The sequence below is a fragment of the Vollenhovia emeryi genome, unplaced genomic scaffold (genome assembly GCF_000949405.1).
Source record: "Vollenhovia emeryi isolate VEMERY1.0 unplaced genomic scaffold, V.emery_V1.0 DF939169.1, whole genome shotgun sequence".
NCBI classification, from domain to species: domain Eukaryota; kingdom Metazoa; phylum Arthropoda; class Insecta; order Hymenoptera; family Formicidae; genus Vollenhovia; species Vollenhovia emeryi.
Genome location: NW_011967197.1, coordinates 178,598 through 192,110, shown reverse-complemented (window position 1 = coordinate 192,110; position 13,513 = coordinate 178,598). Strand labels below are relative to the sequence as shown.

General features: G+C 39.8%; 2 protein-coding genes across 2 annotated transcripts in view; both read right to left on the bottom strand.

Annotated features, from left to right (window-relative positions):
• Positions 1-4,019: 4,019 nt before the first annotated feature.
• On the bottom strand, positions 4,020-11,096 carry LOC105564075 (cilia- and flagella-associated protein 70). The gene is made up of 23 exons (XM_012016175.1): positions 11,022-11,096; positions 10,758-10,953; positions 10,480-10,638; positions 10,151-10,404; positions 9,420-9,596; positions 9,236-9,336; positions 9,033-9,163; positions 8,797-8,930; positions 8,550-8,686; positions 8,084-8,207; positions 7,892-7,996; positions 7,673-7,816; positions 7,326-7,511; positions 7,091-7,224; positions 6,840-6,988; positions 6,618-6,781; positions 6,392-6,538; positions 5,999-6,129; positions 5,097-5,217; positions 4,878-5,027; positions 4,650-4,795; positions 4,429-4,528; positions 4,020-4,255 (listed from the first exon to the last, which is right to left on the bottom strand). The coding sequence occupies exons 1-21, from the start codon at positions 11,094-11,096 to the stop codon at positions 4,658-4,660; spliced, it is 3,057 nt and encodes a 1,018-aa protein (XP_011871565.1). The 3' UTR covers positions 4,020-4,255; positions 4,429-4,528; positions 4,650-4,657.
• Positions 11,097-11,573: 477 nt separating this feature from the next.
• LOC105564074 overlaps positions 11,574-13,513 on the bottom strand; it is a 32,032-nt gene continuing 30,092 nt past the window's right edge. The window contains exons 24-27 of the mRNA XM_012016174.1: positions 13,421-13,507; positions 13,185-13,333; positions 12,952-13,110; positions 11,574-12,787 (exon numbers count right to left, since the gene is read on the bottom strand). Of these exons, the coding sequence (XP_011871564.1) occupies positions 12,667-12,787; positions 12,952-13,110; positions 13,185-13,333; positions 13,421-13,507 (516 nt within the window). The 3' untranslated portion in view covers positions 11,574-12,666. The remainder of the gene's footprint in view (positions 12,788-12,951; positions 13,111-13,184; positions 13,334-13,420; positions 13,508-13,513) is intronic.

The window sequence follows — 13,513 nt, the reverse complement described above, 5'->3', positions numbered from 1 at the left end:
TTAAAATGGCCCACCCTGTATATATAGATTATTAAAATTAGAAATCGTGTATCCATAACAAGGAAGAACGTTTTTAGACTGTATGGAATATTCGCAAAATGTTCATAGGAGTGCCTTGTGCTATCTAGGGAGAAACGGCCATTCTCGTTGTAGAGACGCGGTACAGATTTTTTCTAAACGAAGATCATTTTTCTAAGCGCAAAAATCGTTTCTACACGAAAGTTGTCTTGCCCTCGGCGATTTACGGAAACCGAGGGAAGCGGAAGTAAAGCGAACCGACAATTGTAACGCTATTGTTTAAAAATATCGTGACTGTTAAGCTCACATTTTTACAGCAAGGGGGTTTATTTGTTACAAATAATGCCTAGCTGAAAAGCGTTTTATAAAAATCGCAACAATATCGCATAAGTGTTTATTAGAAGATATTAGAAAATCATAAGAAATTATGAACACACCTGCAGACATGCAACCCTTTCTACACGGTTATTTTGCGTACGACACGCTGGCAGCTGCGATACGCGCTCATGTATTAATTAAACACGTGTGAAGGTTGATTCGATTTAATTACGACGTTTATTTGATGATTTAATTTAGAATATTAGCACAGCAGATTCAAATAATACAAAGTGTCTTTGCACGACACATAATTTATATAACAAGTATATAACAAGAGTACGTAGCAACTACTAATCGAACAAAGTTAAATTTTATTACGAGATTGCTTAACGACCGACTGTTTAATTACTGGAAAAACTGAACCGCCCCCCACTTTTATTTATAAACATTGAATATTCTTTAGAGAAGAGGACGCGCGACGTAACAGCTTTGAGAAACTTATTACATAACTACAAATTCAATTCGTTGTAAAGAATATCTGAGGATTCTGAGGGAGTCATTTCTTCGTTAGTAGTTGCTAATTAATATATCGACAATCTACAAACAAAGCTTTTTCCCAGATAGCGCACATAGTTTTATGAATATTCGTCTGGAGTGCAAATATTCTAAATTTCAGAATATTCCAATCGAATATTCTAAAAATATATATAGATTATTACAGTTAGAAATCATATATTCATAACGAAGAAGAATGTTTTTAGAATATTCGTCGAGAATGTCTTTGGAATATTAGGCTGGTATTCGTAGTCAGATCTTATATTCAAGACCGTCTTGAATTTATCTGAAGATGCTGTACAGACCACTTTATTGGCTACGGAGTATCTAAAGATAATCTTAAGACGGTCTTGAGTAGAAGATCTAACTATAAATACCGGCCTCATACTTTTTGTGCAGGGAACCCCATAGAGGCAAACTCTAATCAATAAAAGAAATGAGCTTTCTCGAATGGACTCCACTTTTAAACTAATGGTAGACTTGATTCTGTCTCCAAAGAAATCCCCAAGAAATTGGGAGAGCTCTGTGTGTTATACACCAGATGAAAATTCGAACGAACTCGCTATACACGTGTGCAACGTGTATAGCGAGTGTAACGAGCTTTACGACATGTGTAACGGGCCTTGGACTTCGAGAACGCTCATGCGCCGTACACCAGGTTCGATAATGCAAGGTAGCCAATGGCCGCGTTCAGCGGAGACAGTTGCTCGGTGAGTGATTCGCGCTGATTGGGTTATACTTTTAGATCTGTGCTGCGACAGAACTATTCTTCTGTATTTTTTTTACGTATAACCCGATCAGCGCAAGCGCTCGCTGATTTTCTCCGCTGAACGCGGCCAATGCTAGCTTCGTTTGAAAACGGGACCAAATCTACCTCTAGTTTAAAAACGGGGTCGGGGAAAACCCTTTCCCTTGCGCGATAGACTTCGGTTATATGGGGCATCCCGACATGATGCTCGAGATGGTATAAATAGCGCGGTTCATACGAACGTCGCTTCAAATCGTTACAACTGTGCAGCGATAAGAAACCTCTTGGCTTGGATCTTTGTCGTTTAAGCAGATTCGATTGAAAAGTTCTTTTTGTTCAGCAACAGTAAGTATTTATCCTATCAATTTTATTTTATTGATTAATTTTACTCCTGGTGTGTACGTAAGGTATTCTTTTAAAAAATTAATGATCCGCGATTAAAACCAACTGAAATTGAGGAATATCAGCATCGTATAAAATTATGACAGTGCGTAAAATAATATTTTATTAGGAGTTCGCTAAAATAATTATTCGTTATTTCGTCTTTGCAAGTGACACAAGTAAAAAATATGAGTTTTTGTGTTTTTATATGTTATAAATTTATAAACGCGTGCATTTTTAACTAGAAAGGCATCGTAATTACAAAAGAGGATCAACAAGAAAATTATAGTTCGTTTAAAGATAGTGATGGAAAACAGAAAGAACGTTTGAATTAAAAAAACAAAGTGGTAATTGTATATCGCCAGTAACTCAAATCAAAATATCATAAGTTTTTACGACCTACACTGGCCAATCGTCTTTATTTAAAATCGTTACAACGTTTCGGCCCCGGGTTTGGGCCCTTATCAAGTAATCTCTATTAAAGTCTTAAACTGCTTCGTTATTCATTCTTTTGGCCAATGCCATTGCACCGTGACAGAATGGTCAAATGAATGTACAATTCTTTGTTAGAAGAAAAGTGAGTTGGTTAGAAGCACTTATTGTCCGTGAAATCATGTCAGTGATTAAATAAAATTGCTGTCGCACTGTCAAGAGCCGGTACTAGAGTACAAGTCCGGCTCTTGACAGTGCGACAGCAATTTTATTTAATCACTGACATGATTTCACGGACAATAAGTGCTTCTTCATTTGACCATTCTGTCACGGTGCAATGGCATTGGCCAAAAGAATGAATAACGAAGCAGTTTAAGACTTTAATAGAGATTACTTGAGGGCCCAAACCCGGGGCCGAAACGTTGTAACGATTTTAAATAAAGACGATTGGCCAGTGTAGGTCGTAAAAACTTATGATATATAAAAAAACGATTTTCACATTATGGAGAGAGATCTATCGAGGCAAGAAAAGGAAAAGGATAAAAATCATTTAGCACACCATGTGGCTGTAGCTGCGTACGATTTGCAAGCAGTTTTTGTAAAGTTTAAAATATAATAGTTTTCCTGAATCGCTAGTTTTGTCTCGCGTCACTTTTCTCATGCAAAGACGATTTATTAAACATTCGTTCGAGTATCGTGCTGTAATTAAAAATGTGCGCGGCTGCTGTTTATGTAACAATAATCCAGTTTAAAATAAAATTATGTGGAACATAAAATGTAACATACACTGAGATAAATAAGTTACTGAAACGGCTAAGTACGTTTAGTCGACAGTATTCCTTCAGTTCAAATATATACGTTTTTAAGTTAAACGTACAGTGACTCATTGAAACATATATTTTTATGAATTGACGAATATTTTTACGAATTGATTAACATTTGCTTGGCAGTCTGTGATAAAGAAATATTTCTTGATTCAATACTTCTTTCTCTCAGTGTATTAATCAATTTACTGTGAATTCGAGAATCGCGCATCGATTTATATAACGAATCACGCATCGATTTATGTATTGTTAAATAATCTATGGTAAAATTGTGTTCGTTTTAGATGGATAAAAACGCAGAAGCTAATCGCACAAACCAGTGCAATCCCACTCATACCCCGAGTGGGCCGGGCCACAAGGCAGGCTACCCGGGAACCGGTACCAAAGCAGATTTGGATAATCACGGAAACCAGAAGAATCCTAATAACCCAGAATATAAACCCAAAAAGTAAACATGTATTCATTGTTTCTTACAAAAATGGCATTGTATTTGTAATATACGTGCCTTAAATATATGTGACATGATATTTTAATATTGTAAAATGTTTTATGTATTTTTTTCCATGTCTGCATTCTAACATATGTTCCCCTTCAATATTCCTATCTTTGGCGAAAAGACTGTCTAGTTCGATGTGTCTCTTATCTTTGGCAATTTGATGGAAATATTAATTATTTTACGCTGCGACATAGTTAATAAACGGGTGCTCTCTTCTCTCAATGCATCGTGAAAACAATTAAACACCTTGCGATTTTAATCTTTCAATTATTATTTGGGCATTATTTGTAACACATAAACGAAGAAGAAATCATTATTTCGTTACATATAAACGTTGCGCGGTAGGAAGCGATGTAATGAGAAGAACGTGGCTGTATTATCTGCTGGGCTGTTGAATCCAATATCCCCAGGTGGCGAAAAATTCGCCGTCCCCTTCTTCCGTGGGACCGCGAAACACTTTTATTTTTACTCGTGGAACATCATCTGCAAACAGAAGAAGAGCAATACTTTTTCATTTGCGTTTACGAATATCGCGGTTGTATTATATCTTGCAGTTTTTCTTTTCTACCACTACTTTATCCGCACGAGAAAAAAATTTATATATAAGTGTCTACGTGCTCGATAAACTATCGATAACGGTATCGCTGCAGGATTACCATTTTTCGAAGCCGAGTGACGCGCTGCGTTGCCTGACTCACTGCAGCTAATCGTTGTTAACATTGCTATTTCAAGCAAATAGAGTACAAGGAGAGTGCACTGTAAGAAAATATTAGTTCTGTGATTATTTGCTCGGACATTTCCGCTTAGCGTAATATTGCGCAACCAGGTCTGACAAATTTATAAATATACGTGGTCTGCAGGTTGCAGCCTGACTCACCGTCAATCTCATTGCGATTGTCGATCTACGTCTCTGAATTGAAGAGGGGAAGTCTTATATACTGCGGTATCCGAGGCATCTAGAGCATGACCGATCCCGCTTTTCCATTTGAGGGACCGTTTTTCTAGAGAGAAAGCCGTATTGTCCTGCAAAAGCGAAGGTGACACGTCACAAAGACGACGGCAAGAACGCAATGCTGCTTCCCGTTCTCTTATCACAGCTTTTCACCTGGGCAATCTGTTCGTAACACTGAGCGACCTCGTCGTGACGCTCTAAGGACATGTTTAACAGGCACAGATATTTCCAGACAGTCGCGTTACGATTGTCAAGCTGGTTCGCCTCCGATAAGGCCGCCTCGGCTTCCGTAAACCGCCGCAGCTGAGATAATTTTCGCGTGTGGAAGAATAAGTTATTTCGAACAAAATATTTTAATTTCATTTCACTTACCTCGAAGAGAGCGACTCCCGCACCAAGCCACGTTTCCGCCGTCGGTGAGGTTCTGCATACGCTGAGGAAAACTTTCAACCCGCGCTCGTAATCACCGGCATTTTCGTAATACAGTCCCATTCTGATATTATAATTCGAGGTGTGACATTTTGATGTTATTTTTTTGAAATTTTTTCATTTGGACGCTATTTTTTGGCATCTTTTACGTTTTGTTGTTCCGGGGTTTGCATTATTTTGACAATGTTTTTGACAATGCCGTGGCCAGAGGCGGGCAGGGCTTCAATAAGACGACTTAGGCCCGGTTTCGCCAACGTCGCTTAACTTTAAACTTAGTTTAATTCGTTCTTTCTCGACTTTCCACCTGTTATTTTAGAAAGAGGCAAAGAACGAATTATGCTAAGCTTAAAGCTAAACAACGTTGGTGAAACCGGGCCTTAATGTTTTGATAGCACAATTTACGACGTTGATTAAAGCTAAATGTACATTAGAAAATGTAACATAAAACATAACATATTAAAATAGCATGGAACAAATTACTGAAATTACATATCATTTTCAGGCTATAAAAGCAGTAACATGTCTCAAAAGAAGTAAACGAAAATTAGCCTTAGGCATAAATCTCTTTGGTTTAGGATACAACATTGACGTTAGAAATGTTGTACTAAGGAAAGTTGCGATTTTTGACGTTAATTTGCGTTTTAAAAACGTATTAAAACGAAGTTGGGGACTCCAAAATGTGAAGAAATGACATTATAAACGTTCCTGGGGCATTTCGCGATATTCTGCGTACAAAGATAACATAAAAATGCCACATCTCTAATTATAATGCTGCTATTAATAATCCGGCTCTACTTTTTCCCCGTCTCGGTCGTCTTGCGTAATATCGAGACAAGTGATTTTACCTCGTCTGCACGAGATGCAAATCGTCCGGCCTGTTGAACATTGCACTGGCGAACTCGTAGCAATAAATGGCCTCCGCAAAATTACCCTCTTGAAAATAACAGTGTCCCATTAAACTGCTTATCGAGTAATCCTGAATAGAAGAAACACACGTGAGACTTAAATACACGGACAAGATAATTCAGTACATATTTACACGACAATTGAATCAGTTATACAATTAATGAATTAATTAAAAATCAACTATACTTATCCTCGATCTAAATGCTAAAATTAATTGATAAATAATCTTATTTAATTCCGCGGTTTGTAAGACCAAAGTTGTGGTACTCGAGTCGATGATTAAAGTATTTTTCGCATATAAACACGAATGGAAATGGCAATGACGAACGAACCAGTCCATAAATGCATTCGGCTTCTCGTAGGTGCGATAAAGCCTCCTTGTATTGCTGCGATAAGTAACGTCGCACAGCTGAATAATACAGAACATGGGTGGATCTGTTCGCGCGAGACATTTCTTTCGCCAGCGCTAAATCGGCAAACTACACAAACGCGAATGGTGAATCAGCATAGTTGCACGTTCTTGCGTAAAACGTATTTTTAGTAACGGACTATAATTACGTCGCAGAAATGCAGTTTCATTAGGAGTACAGCCGTTATCATAAATACGTTATCCGGTGGACAGTGAGTCGTTGTCCAGGCGAGAGGATCTTCGCTCGAGATCTCCGTCTCTTCGTCGCCGTCCCTCATGCATTTCTCCGCCACCCTCAAAGTGAAATCTATCCCTGTTGGAAAAAAACATATTTCTCATACTCTAAGAGATTTGACGGGTTTCTGTTATACCCGGAATGTAATTTGTGCGGGCGTAAAACAGATGCAGAATGACCCATCCTTCAACGAATCGCGGATAGAAATCGGTAACGGCTCTCAGAAAGACCTCCGCTTCTCGATGACTCCGATCTTCGGCGAGGATCAGTCCACGCACTAATAAACTGCGACGAGAAATACATATCTATTACTTCGTAAAATTATCTAAGAATCCATCTATCTTTCTGAGCCCAATTAGAAAAGTGTATTCGCGTATTTTCACATACGCGAATTTATTCCGCCTGTTCGAAAGAATCGCTTCGCGGCTGCATTCCTTTGCGCGCTCCACGTCACCGATTTTCAAGAGAAAGATCGCGTACTTGGTCCACGCTTCGGCGTCGTGTTTATCTGCCGCAATTGCCTGCGAGAAAGATTCTGCGTGTTGACAATTTGATACGACATTCAGTGTATGATATTTGATGTATGATATTCAATATCTTCTTAAAGGAGCTTGATATGTACCGTCTGATGATGCCGCCTTGCATCATCTACATGATCTAATTCGTAAGCCTCTTCGGCGTAGAAGTATAGTTTTTTAGGTATTGCAGTCCTGGGCGAATCGTCATCCGCGAGGCGGCTTTCGACAATCTTGTTGATGGCCAGGTGCATTTGTTCGACGAGATACGTGTATAGAGATGCCACAAAATTCTGCACATAAATTGCAGCTTTCACAGCTTTACTGTGCGGATAAAGTGGAATGACGCGTTAAATAAATATTGAATTCACGAGTACGAATCTATGTTGCTGAAAGATTGCAAGAGTATTACATGTAGAACAATAATTTTTAAATAATAAATATATTTTGAAACCTGGCTGTCGACGGAGTGCACGGTGTTCATGTTCGTCTTCAATTTCTGATCCAGCAACGTGATCACTTTTGTCTTCAAAGTACTGCGTACGTTTAAGTATGTGCCAGTTTTGTGTAAATATTGCGTGAAACAAGTCAGCTCATCCTGAAAACTATCGCGTCATGCATGCGAGCGTGCGACGTAATAAAAGTAATCCTCGTATTATCGCTCTAATCTCACCTCTTCTGGAGCGAAGCAATATTTTGCTTTATCCGTCAGCTTAGAATCATTTTCCTGTTCCTTTGAAGCAGACAACTTCTCCTGCTTTTTTTTGCCACGAAAGTCCTAACGCAAAAACGACACGTTGTTGAAATAACGTATATTTTAATGCGCTATATCGAATTATTTTTGGGGTAGGAAGGAACTTGATACTCTGTAGCTCTCCGTAAGAATCTCCACTAGTTTCCGAATGCACGTTGCGTATTGTTGCTCCGCTACGTCGCCGGTGTAAACGTAGCGCTGCTTAGTTACTTTCGACGGCATTATCTCTTCAATTCTAACGAGATTAGTCAGTCGGGATAAATTTTGGCGTCATTTTTTTTTAACAGCTGATCAAACGCCATGGTACACGGAAAAAAATGACGTTGTGTCATCAAGATCAGTGTAATTGAAATAAAATCGTTGAAACAACATCAGTATGAATGAAAAACATCAGATACTTGTCTTAATAATCTGGATATTTAGTTCAATGCTTAAAGTTAAAATCCACAGCAAATACAATCGAGCGAATTATTATCGTGGCAGCCTGCGACGTTTAATTCCAGCAATTTAATTTTTTAAAATTTAATAGCATTTTTTCCCGTGTACTTTTCATTGTAACGATTCATTGCGAACTTACATGTCTGAGAGATCGCTTTCGAGTCTACAAGGAACAAGCGGACGAAAAAGTTCGACTTCGATTATGACAAACGCGGGCTCGCCAGTCTCCGAAGTTAACGGAGTACTTTGCGTTGTTTCGACGTCCGTCTGAATCGACTGTTCGAAACAGATTGAAGAGATCTTTACAATTATGATTTTCTTAAGAACAGCGTTACAATAACAGCTAAATAAATATGAAACTTTTGTAAACATTGTATCGCAGCGACCTTTCTCGATTCTCGCTCTTTTGAATCTTTACTCCATGATTCCGTGCAGAAGATATCCTTTTCCAAGCCAGTCTTTTCGGCCATACTCAATGGGTCATGCGTGTACAGTTGCGCAACTGCCCGAGTGCTTTTTACTATCAAATGATTTGATTAAAAATTAAGAAGGAGGATATCTCCAAGTTTTAATAACAATATAGCTATTTATCATGTATTAAAATAAGTCTGTTCGCGCTTACTTCCCGGGAAAACCAGCTCCGACAGGTCAATATAACACTGATAAAGCTGACACTTGGCCGATTCTTCCTCCTTTCGCACGACGCCGTCCTCTTCTGCGCTCAGCATGAATTGAAACGGCCAATGTTTCCCCCTTCGAATAACAATTTTGACATTTAACGCGAATACTTCGATCATTGCGCGAGAGATTCTAGTGAAGTTGTACTTGACAAGATGCTTTTTCATCGCCTCGCTTCCCGCATCGAGCAACATGCTGCGATTCATGAAGTTCCATTCGATCCTAGGCTCGTCTTGGCACACTTTCTTCTGCAAATTACTCCGTGCTTTATCGCGCATCTATTAATTCGTTGGAGCAAATTGCAAAACGACGCGCCCACTTTCAGACCCACCTGTAAGTCGAATTCTGCACCGAGCGTGTCTCTCGCACGTGCATAATCGTGACCGAGTTTCCATTTTGATAATCTGGCGCGACTTTGTAATTTCGACAGGCCTCGCCATCGTTTCATTCTCTCCAAGTCGCGACATTTTGTCCATTTACCGTCCTCGAATATTAGCTTTTCCGGAATCTGCGGTAAAAAGTATCGTAATTCTTTACTTTTTAAATTAAATGCCATTTTACTTTTTTTTGTACGGATATTTTATTGGATTAACATAGAGAATTCGTCTAGAGGCTGTGTCGCAGCGGTGAATTTGAGTGTCCACGATGATTGTAAATTTTAATCAATTGTGTATGTGAAGATAGAGTCCCCCAGAGTATCTATGCTTTGACTTCCTGTTTGCTTTGTTCTTAGAATTTATACTTGCATATCTTTCTTAGATACTTGCGTATCTCTTTGTTTATTCGGTTCACGTTTTATTGCTGCTATGCACTCATTGTCAGTTTGCTTTTTTTACGAAACTATTCTTTTTCCCCACTTCTACAATTTTTTCTATATTTCTTTAGATGCAACGAGAAATGAAAAATATCAAAAAATACTGCTATTAGTTTCTCTTCAATCTGAAGTAGTGACACAAGAAAAAGAAGTATTGTTAAATAAGTAAATATTTGGTCCAAAGATCATGAACGAAATTTCAATCTTTGTCTATAGGCGACTTATCTATTTAAAAACATATGAGATACCTCATTGTCAACGTATATCATCGTGCCCGCTTTATAATCCGCGTCTTCGGCGAAGAAGATCGGCGGATTGTAGATACTTTCCACCGTAACACTCAGGAAATTAATTTCTTGCGAAGGTAATATCTCGTCGCCGTCGTATGTTACTGTCGCGTTTAATAAAGGAAGATTTTGCCACGAGACCGCGTTACCGTCAAACGAGAGATGTGGCGTTTGCACTATCAATCTTTCGACGATCGACTTTTCACCTGGCGGTCAAGGTCGTAAGAATTATCTTAAGTGCGGTGCCTCGGGCCCGTTTTCTCCATCTCGACGTGATAAATCATCGTTACCCAGCAGTATCGGCATTAGATCGAGAGTGCAAAAGCCAATCACGCATGATGAAGTCGATGCCTGCTGCGCAGCGACCGCTGTTACTCGCTTCCTCGGTTCCACGGCTGATGCGGCGGAATCGGGCAAACGTTCATCTTGGACATCGCACGCTACCTTTACTGACGAAGCAACAAGCATACGATTCGAATGGCAATCGGAGTAATTATTATTCTTACTGATAAGATCATGAAGTATTTGTTGATGCACGCGGATCGCGGAAGAGCTTAAATTTCTTTACTTAAAAGTGGCGCTGATACGATTGGAGCCACGCTGTTACGGTCGTCAACTATAAATGAAAACTCGACCGCGAAATTGACGTCGTAAACTTGCGGCGGTTCCTTGAAACCGGGATCGATAACGAGGGGAATACTTTCTCCGAGCACTGCGTCATTATGCATCACGACGAACGATACACCAGTCTCTTCTTCCACTGTCTGTCGCACAAGAACGAGTTGTCACGTGATTACGACGAGGCATTGAATTGTGCGGACGAAAAACTTACAATATTTTCTATGGACTCTATAACTATTTTGATGCTCCTTTCAAGTGGCTCGTCTTGAACCGAAGACACTGCCATTTTGATGTGTAATATCGAAAGTGCACTCTTTGTGCTAGCTTTTAATTAAATCAGCGAGCAGCCTAACGCGTCAATATTTTTTACGAATTCCATAAAATAACCTTCGCGTATTTTAATAGAAACGAGACGATAGTCGCGATATGATTTTCAATTGTTTGTCGATTTTTCGACTTGGCCCGCAGGGACTTGATCCGCACAATCTTTTGGGAAATAACGAGAGCCCACTGCGGGCACACGTACCCACACATACTTTCCGACTTATTGTCAGTATCCCTTCGAGTGATTCTCAACAATTTCAACTACGTTTATGGGTTTCTTTCTTACGATTGAAACTGGCCGTGTTACTCTTCGCATGAAGACATCATTTTTATCAAAAAGAAGATGTTCTGACTTCGGAGGACCATATGAATAATATAAGTAAAATACATTTTCTGAATCGTGGCTGTCAAAATTTCGTCGCGAATAAAAAGATCGATGTGGTATAACAATAGTAATTTTATTTAGTATGTGTACGTGCCTTCAATAATAAGCAATTAGCTTCGTATAACGATATATATATATATATGCATATAAATTATTATTCATATAAATACGAGTTAATCTCTGATATACGACACTAAAGGACAGTTTAGAAATCAAGAGTCGTACAATCGGACGGACTCTTCGTATATAATTTTTCTCATAAACAAATTCTAAACTCTTAGCACCTGATATCTTCCTATAAAATTTATAGATGCTCTCTGATATTTTTCTCTTACATTCCCAAGGGTTCAAAATATATTAGAGAGTAACAATCGAATTTAACAACAAAAGATATGGGACTAACGAATCTAATCTTTCGACTCACGAAAGCATTAGCGATCTCGAAACAGACTCATTGCCGTCAGCAATGAACTCCTTTCCTCGGAGAAATTTCCGCACGTACGTTCTCTTCCTGCAACTCGTTAATGTAGAGTTGGTGAAGACAACAGCGAGACAACGTTCTTTACTTTTCTCGAAACACGTGGCAATTTACGTCGCGTCGGCAATTCGCTTCGCGAACACTACAATGTAATTGAGCTACGATTGCGTAATTTACGATCACCGACGTGAAGGCACTAGCTTCCTTTTTTTTTTCTAAATGCGCTTACGCCGAAGCGCATCCTTTATACAATCGTATAAAAAATTATTATACATGCGTATATGTATTAAAGTTACAGGTATCAAAACTTCGTCGCGCAATAAGTCGATGAAAAACAAGATCGAGGTCGTGACACGACGATAGACGCTCTCCTCGGACTTTTTTTTTCTCGTACCTTACTCGATTCTTGATTATCGAAATCGTATCTCTCGTTCCATTTAATTTCGAGGAGGGTAATATACAGTGCGGGGGAGAGAAGCTATTTATACGACTCCTTGCCGATATCTTTCTCGGCGTATACGTGGTAGAAAATTCAGGTCTATGCCGTAAACTAGCTTCTAACGGATCGTAAAAACATCCTGCGTGATAAACAGTCTTTTGGGATAGTCCAAGCAGCGGTAAGACAACGGCTAGATTACATTACGCAGATTTAATCGGTAGAACGTTCGACTATAGGGTCTTCATGGTTTTGTCGATGTGTCTTAATGTCGTTTCGGGCACCGCATCCGTCAGGGCTTTTCGAAAGCCCTCGCAGCGAGTCAGCCGCCGAAACATCCTTTTCGCATGATTCCTGAAAGTTCAAACTCGCCATTACGATCACGATTATAATGCTAGCCCTGTTATCAGTTTCTCCAATGGGAAATCTACAACCGACACTGCAAAGTAAGAGAAAGTTCGGGAGATCTTTCTGACATAAATGCCGCTTGGGAATTTGTTCGAGGGGATTAAGCTCACCTCGCGTCTAGATTTCCATCCATTAACAACTTTGCGCCCGCGTTCAGCAACTTGTCCCGTACGTCGCGTGGTAAGATCATAATGTGATCAGGTCCGATGCGATCGGTGATGTCCGACAGCAGTCGTGTGGTCGTCGCGCGAACGATAGCATTTTGATGACTGGACAATCGAGAGATCAGTTTTATCGCGCGAAAAGAAGTTTCCCCAATCACAACTGGGAGAAGTAGACTTACCTCGCGCCCCGAAGTACGATGATACCGATGGTTTTATGGGGCGGCAGATATTGCATCATCTGATCCAAAGCTGCGTTGCTGTCCGCTCGAAGAAATCGATTCGTGTCGGCCGTTCTGTGAAGCAACGGCCCGGCTATGTCGTCCAGGTCCTACGAGGAGAAAATATTGTAAACGAGGCGCACAGTAAGATATAAAAGTGCCCGAATCCCTCTATGCGAAATACGCTCGATATCTACCTGATCGATACCCCGGATTTGAGAGCTGAAGATATCGCCGGCGGCGAGACACGCGGCCCGTGCCACTTGCGAACGGAGATTCTTTATGTGTCG

What these genes read in the sequence shown, in the direction of transcription:
- LOC105564075 (XM_012016175.1), bottom strand. Translation starts at nt 11,096, where the DNA reads ATGGCAGTGTCTTCGGTTCAAGACGAGCCACTTGAAAGGAGCATCAAA. An exon ending in TGATATACGTTGACAATGAG is followed by an intron (nt 9,597 to 10,150) that starts GTATCTCATATG and finishes TTTTTACCGCAG; the next exon opens with ATTCCGGAAAAGCTAATATT. An exon ending in AAGAGCGAGAATCGAGAAAG is followed by an intron (nt 8,687 to 8,796) that starts GTCGCTGCGATA and finishes TGTTTCGAACAG; the next exon opens with TCGATTCAGACGGACGTCGA.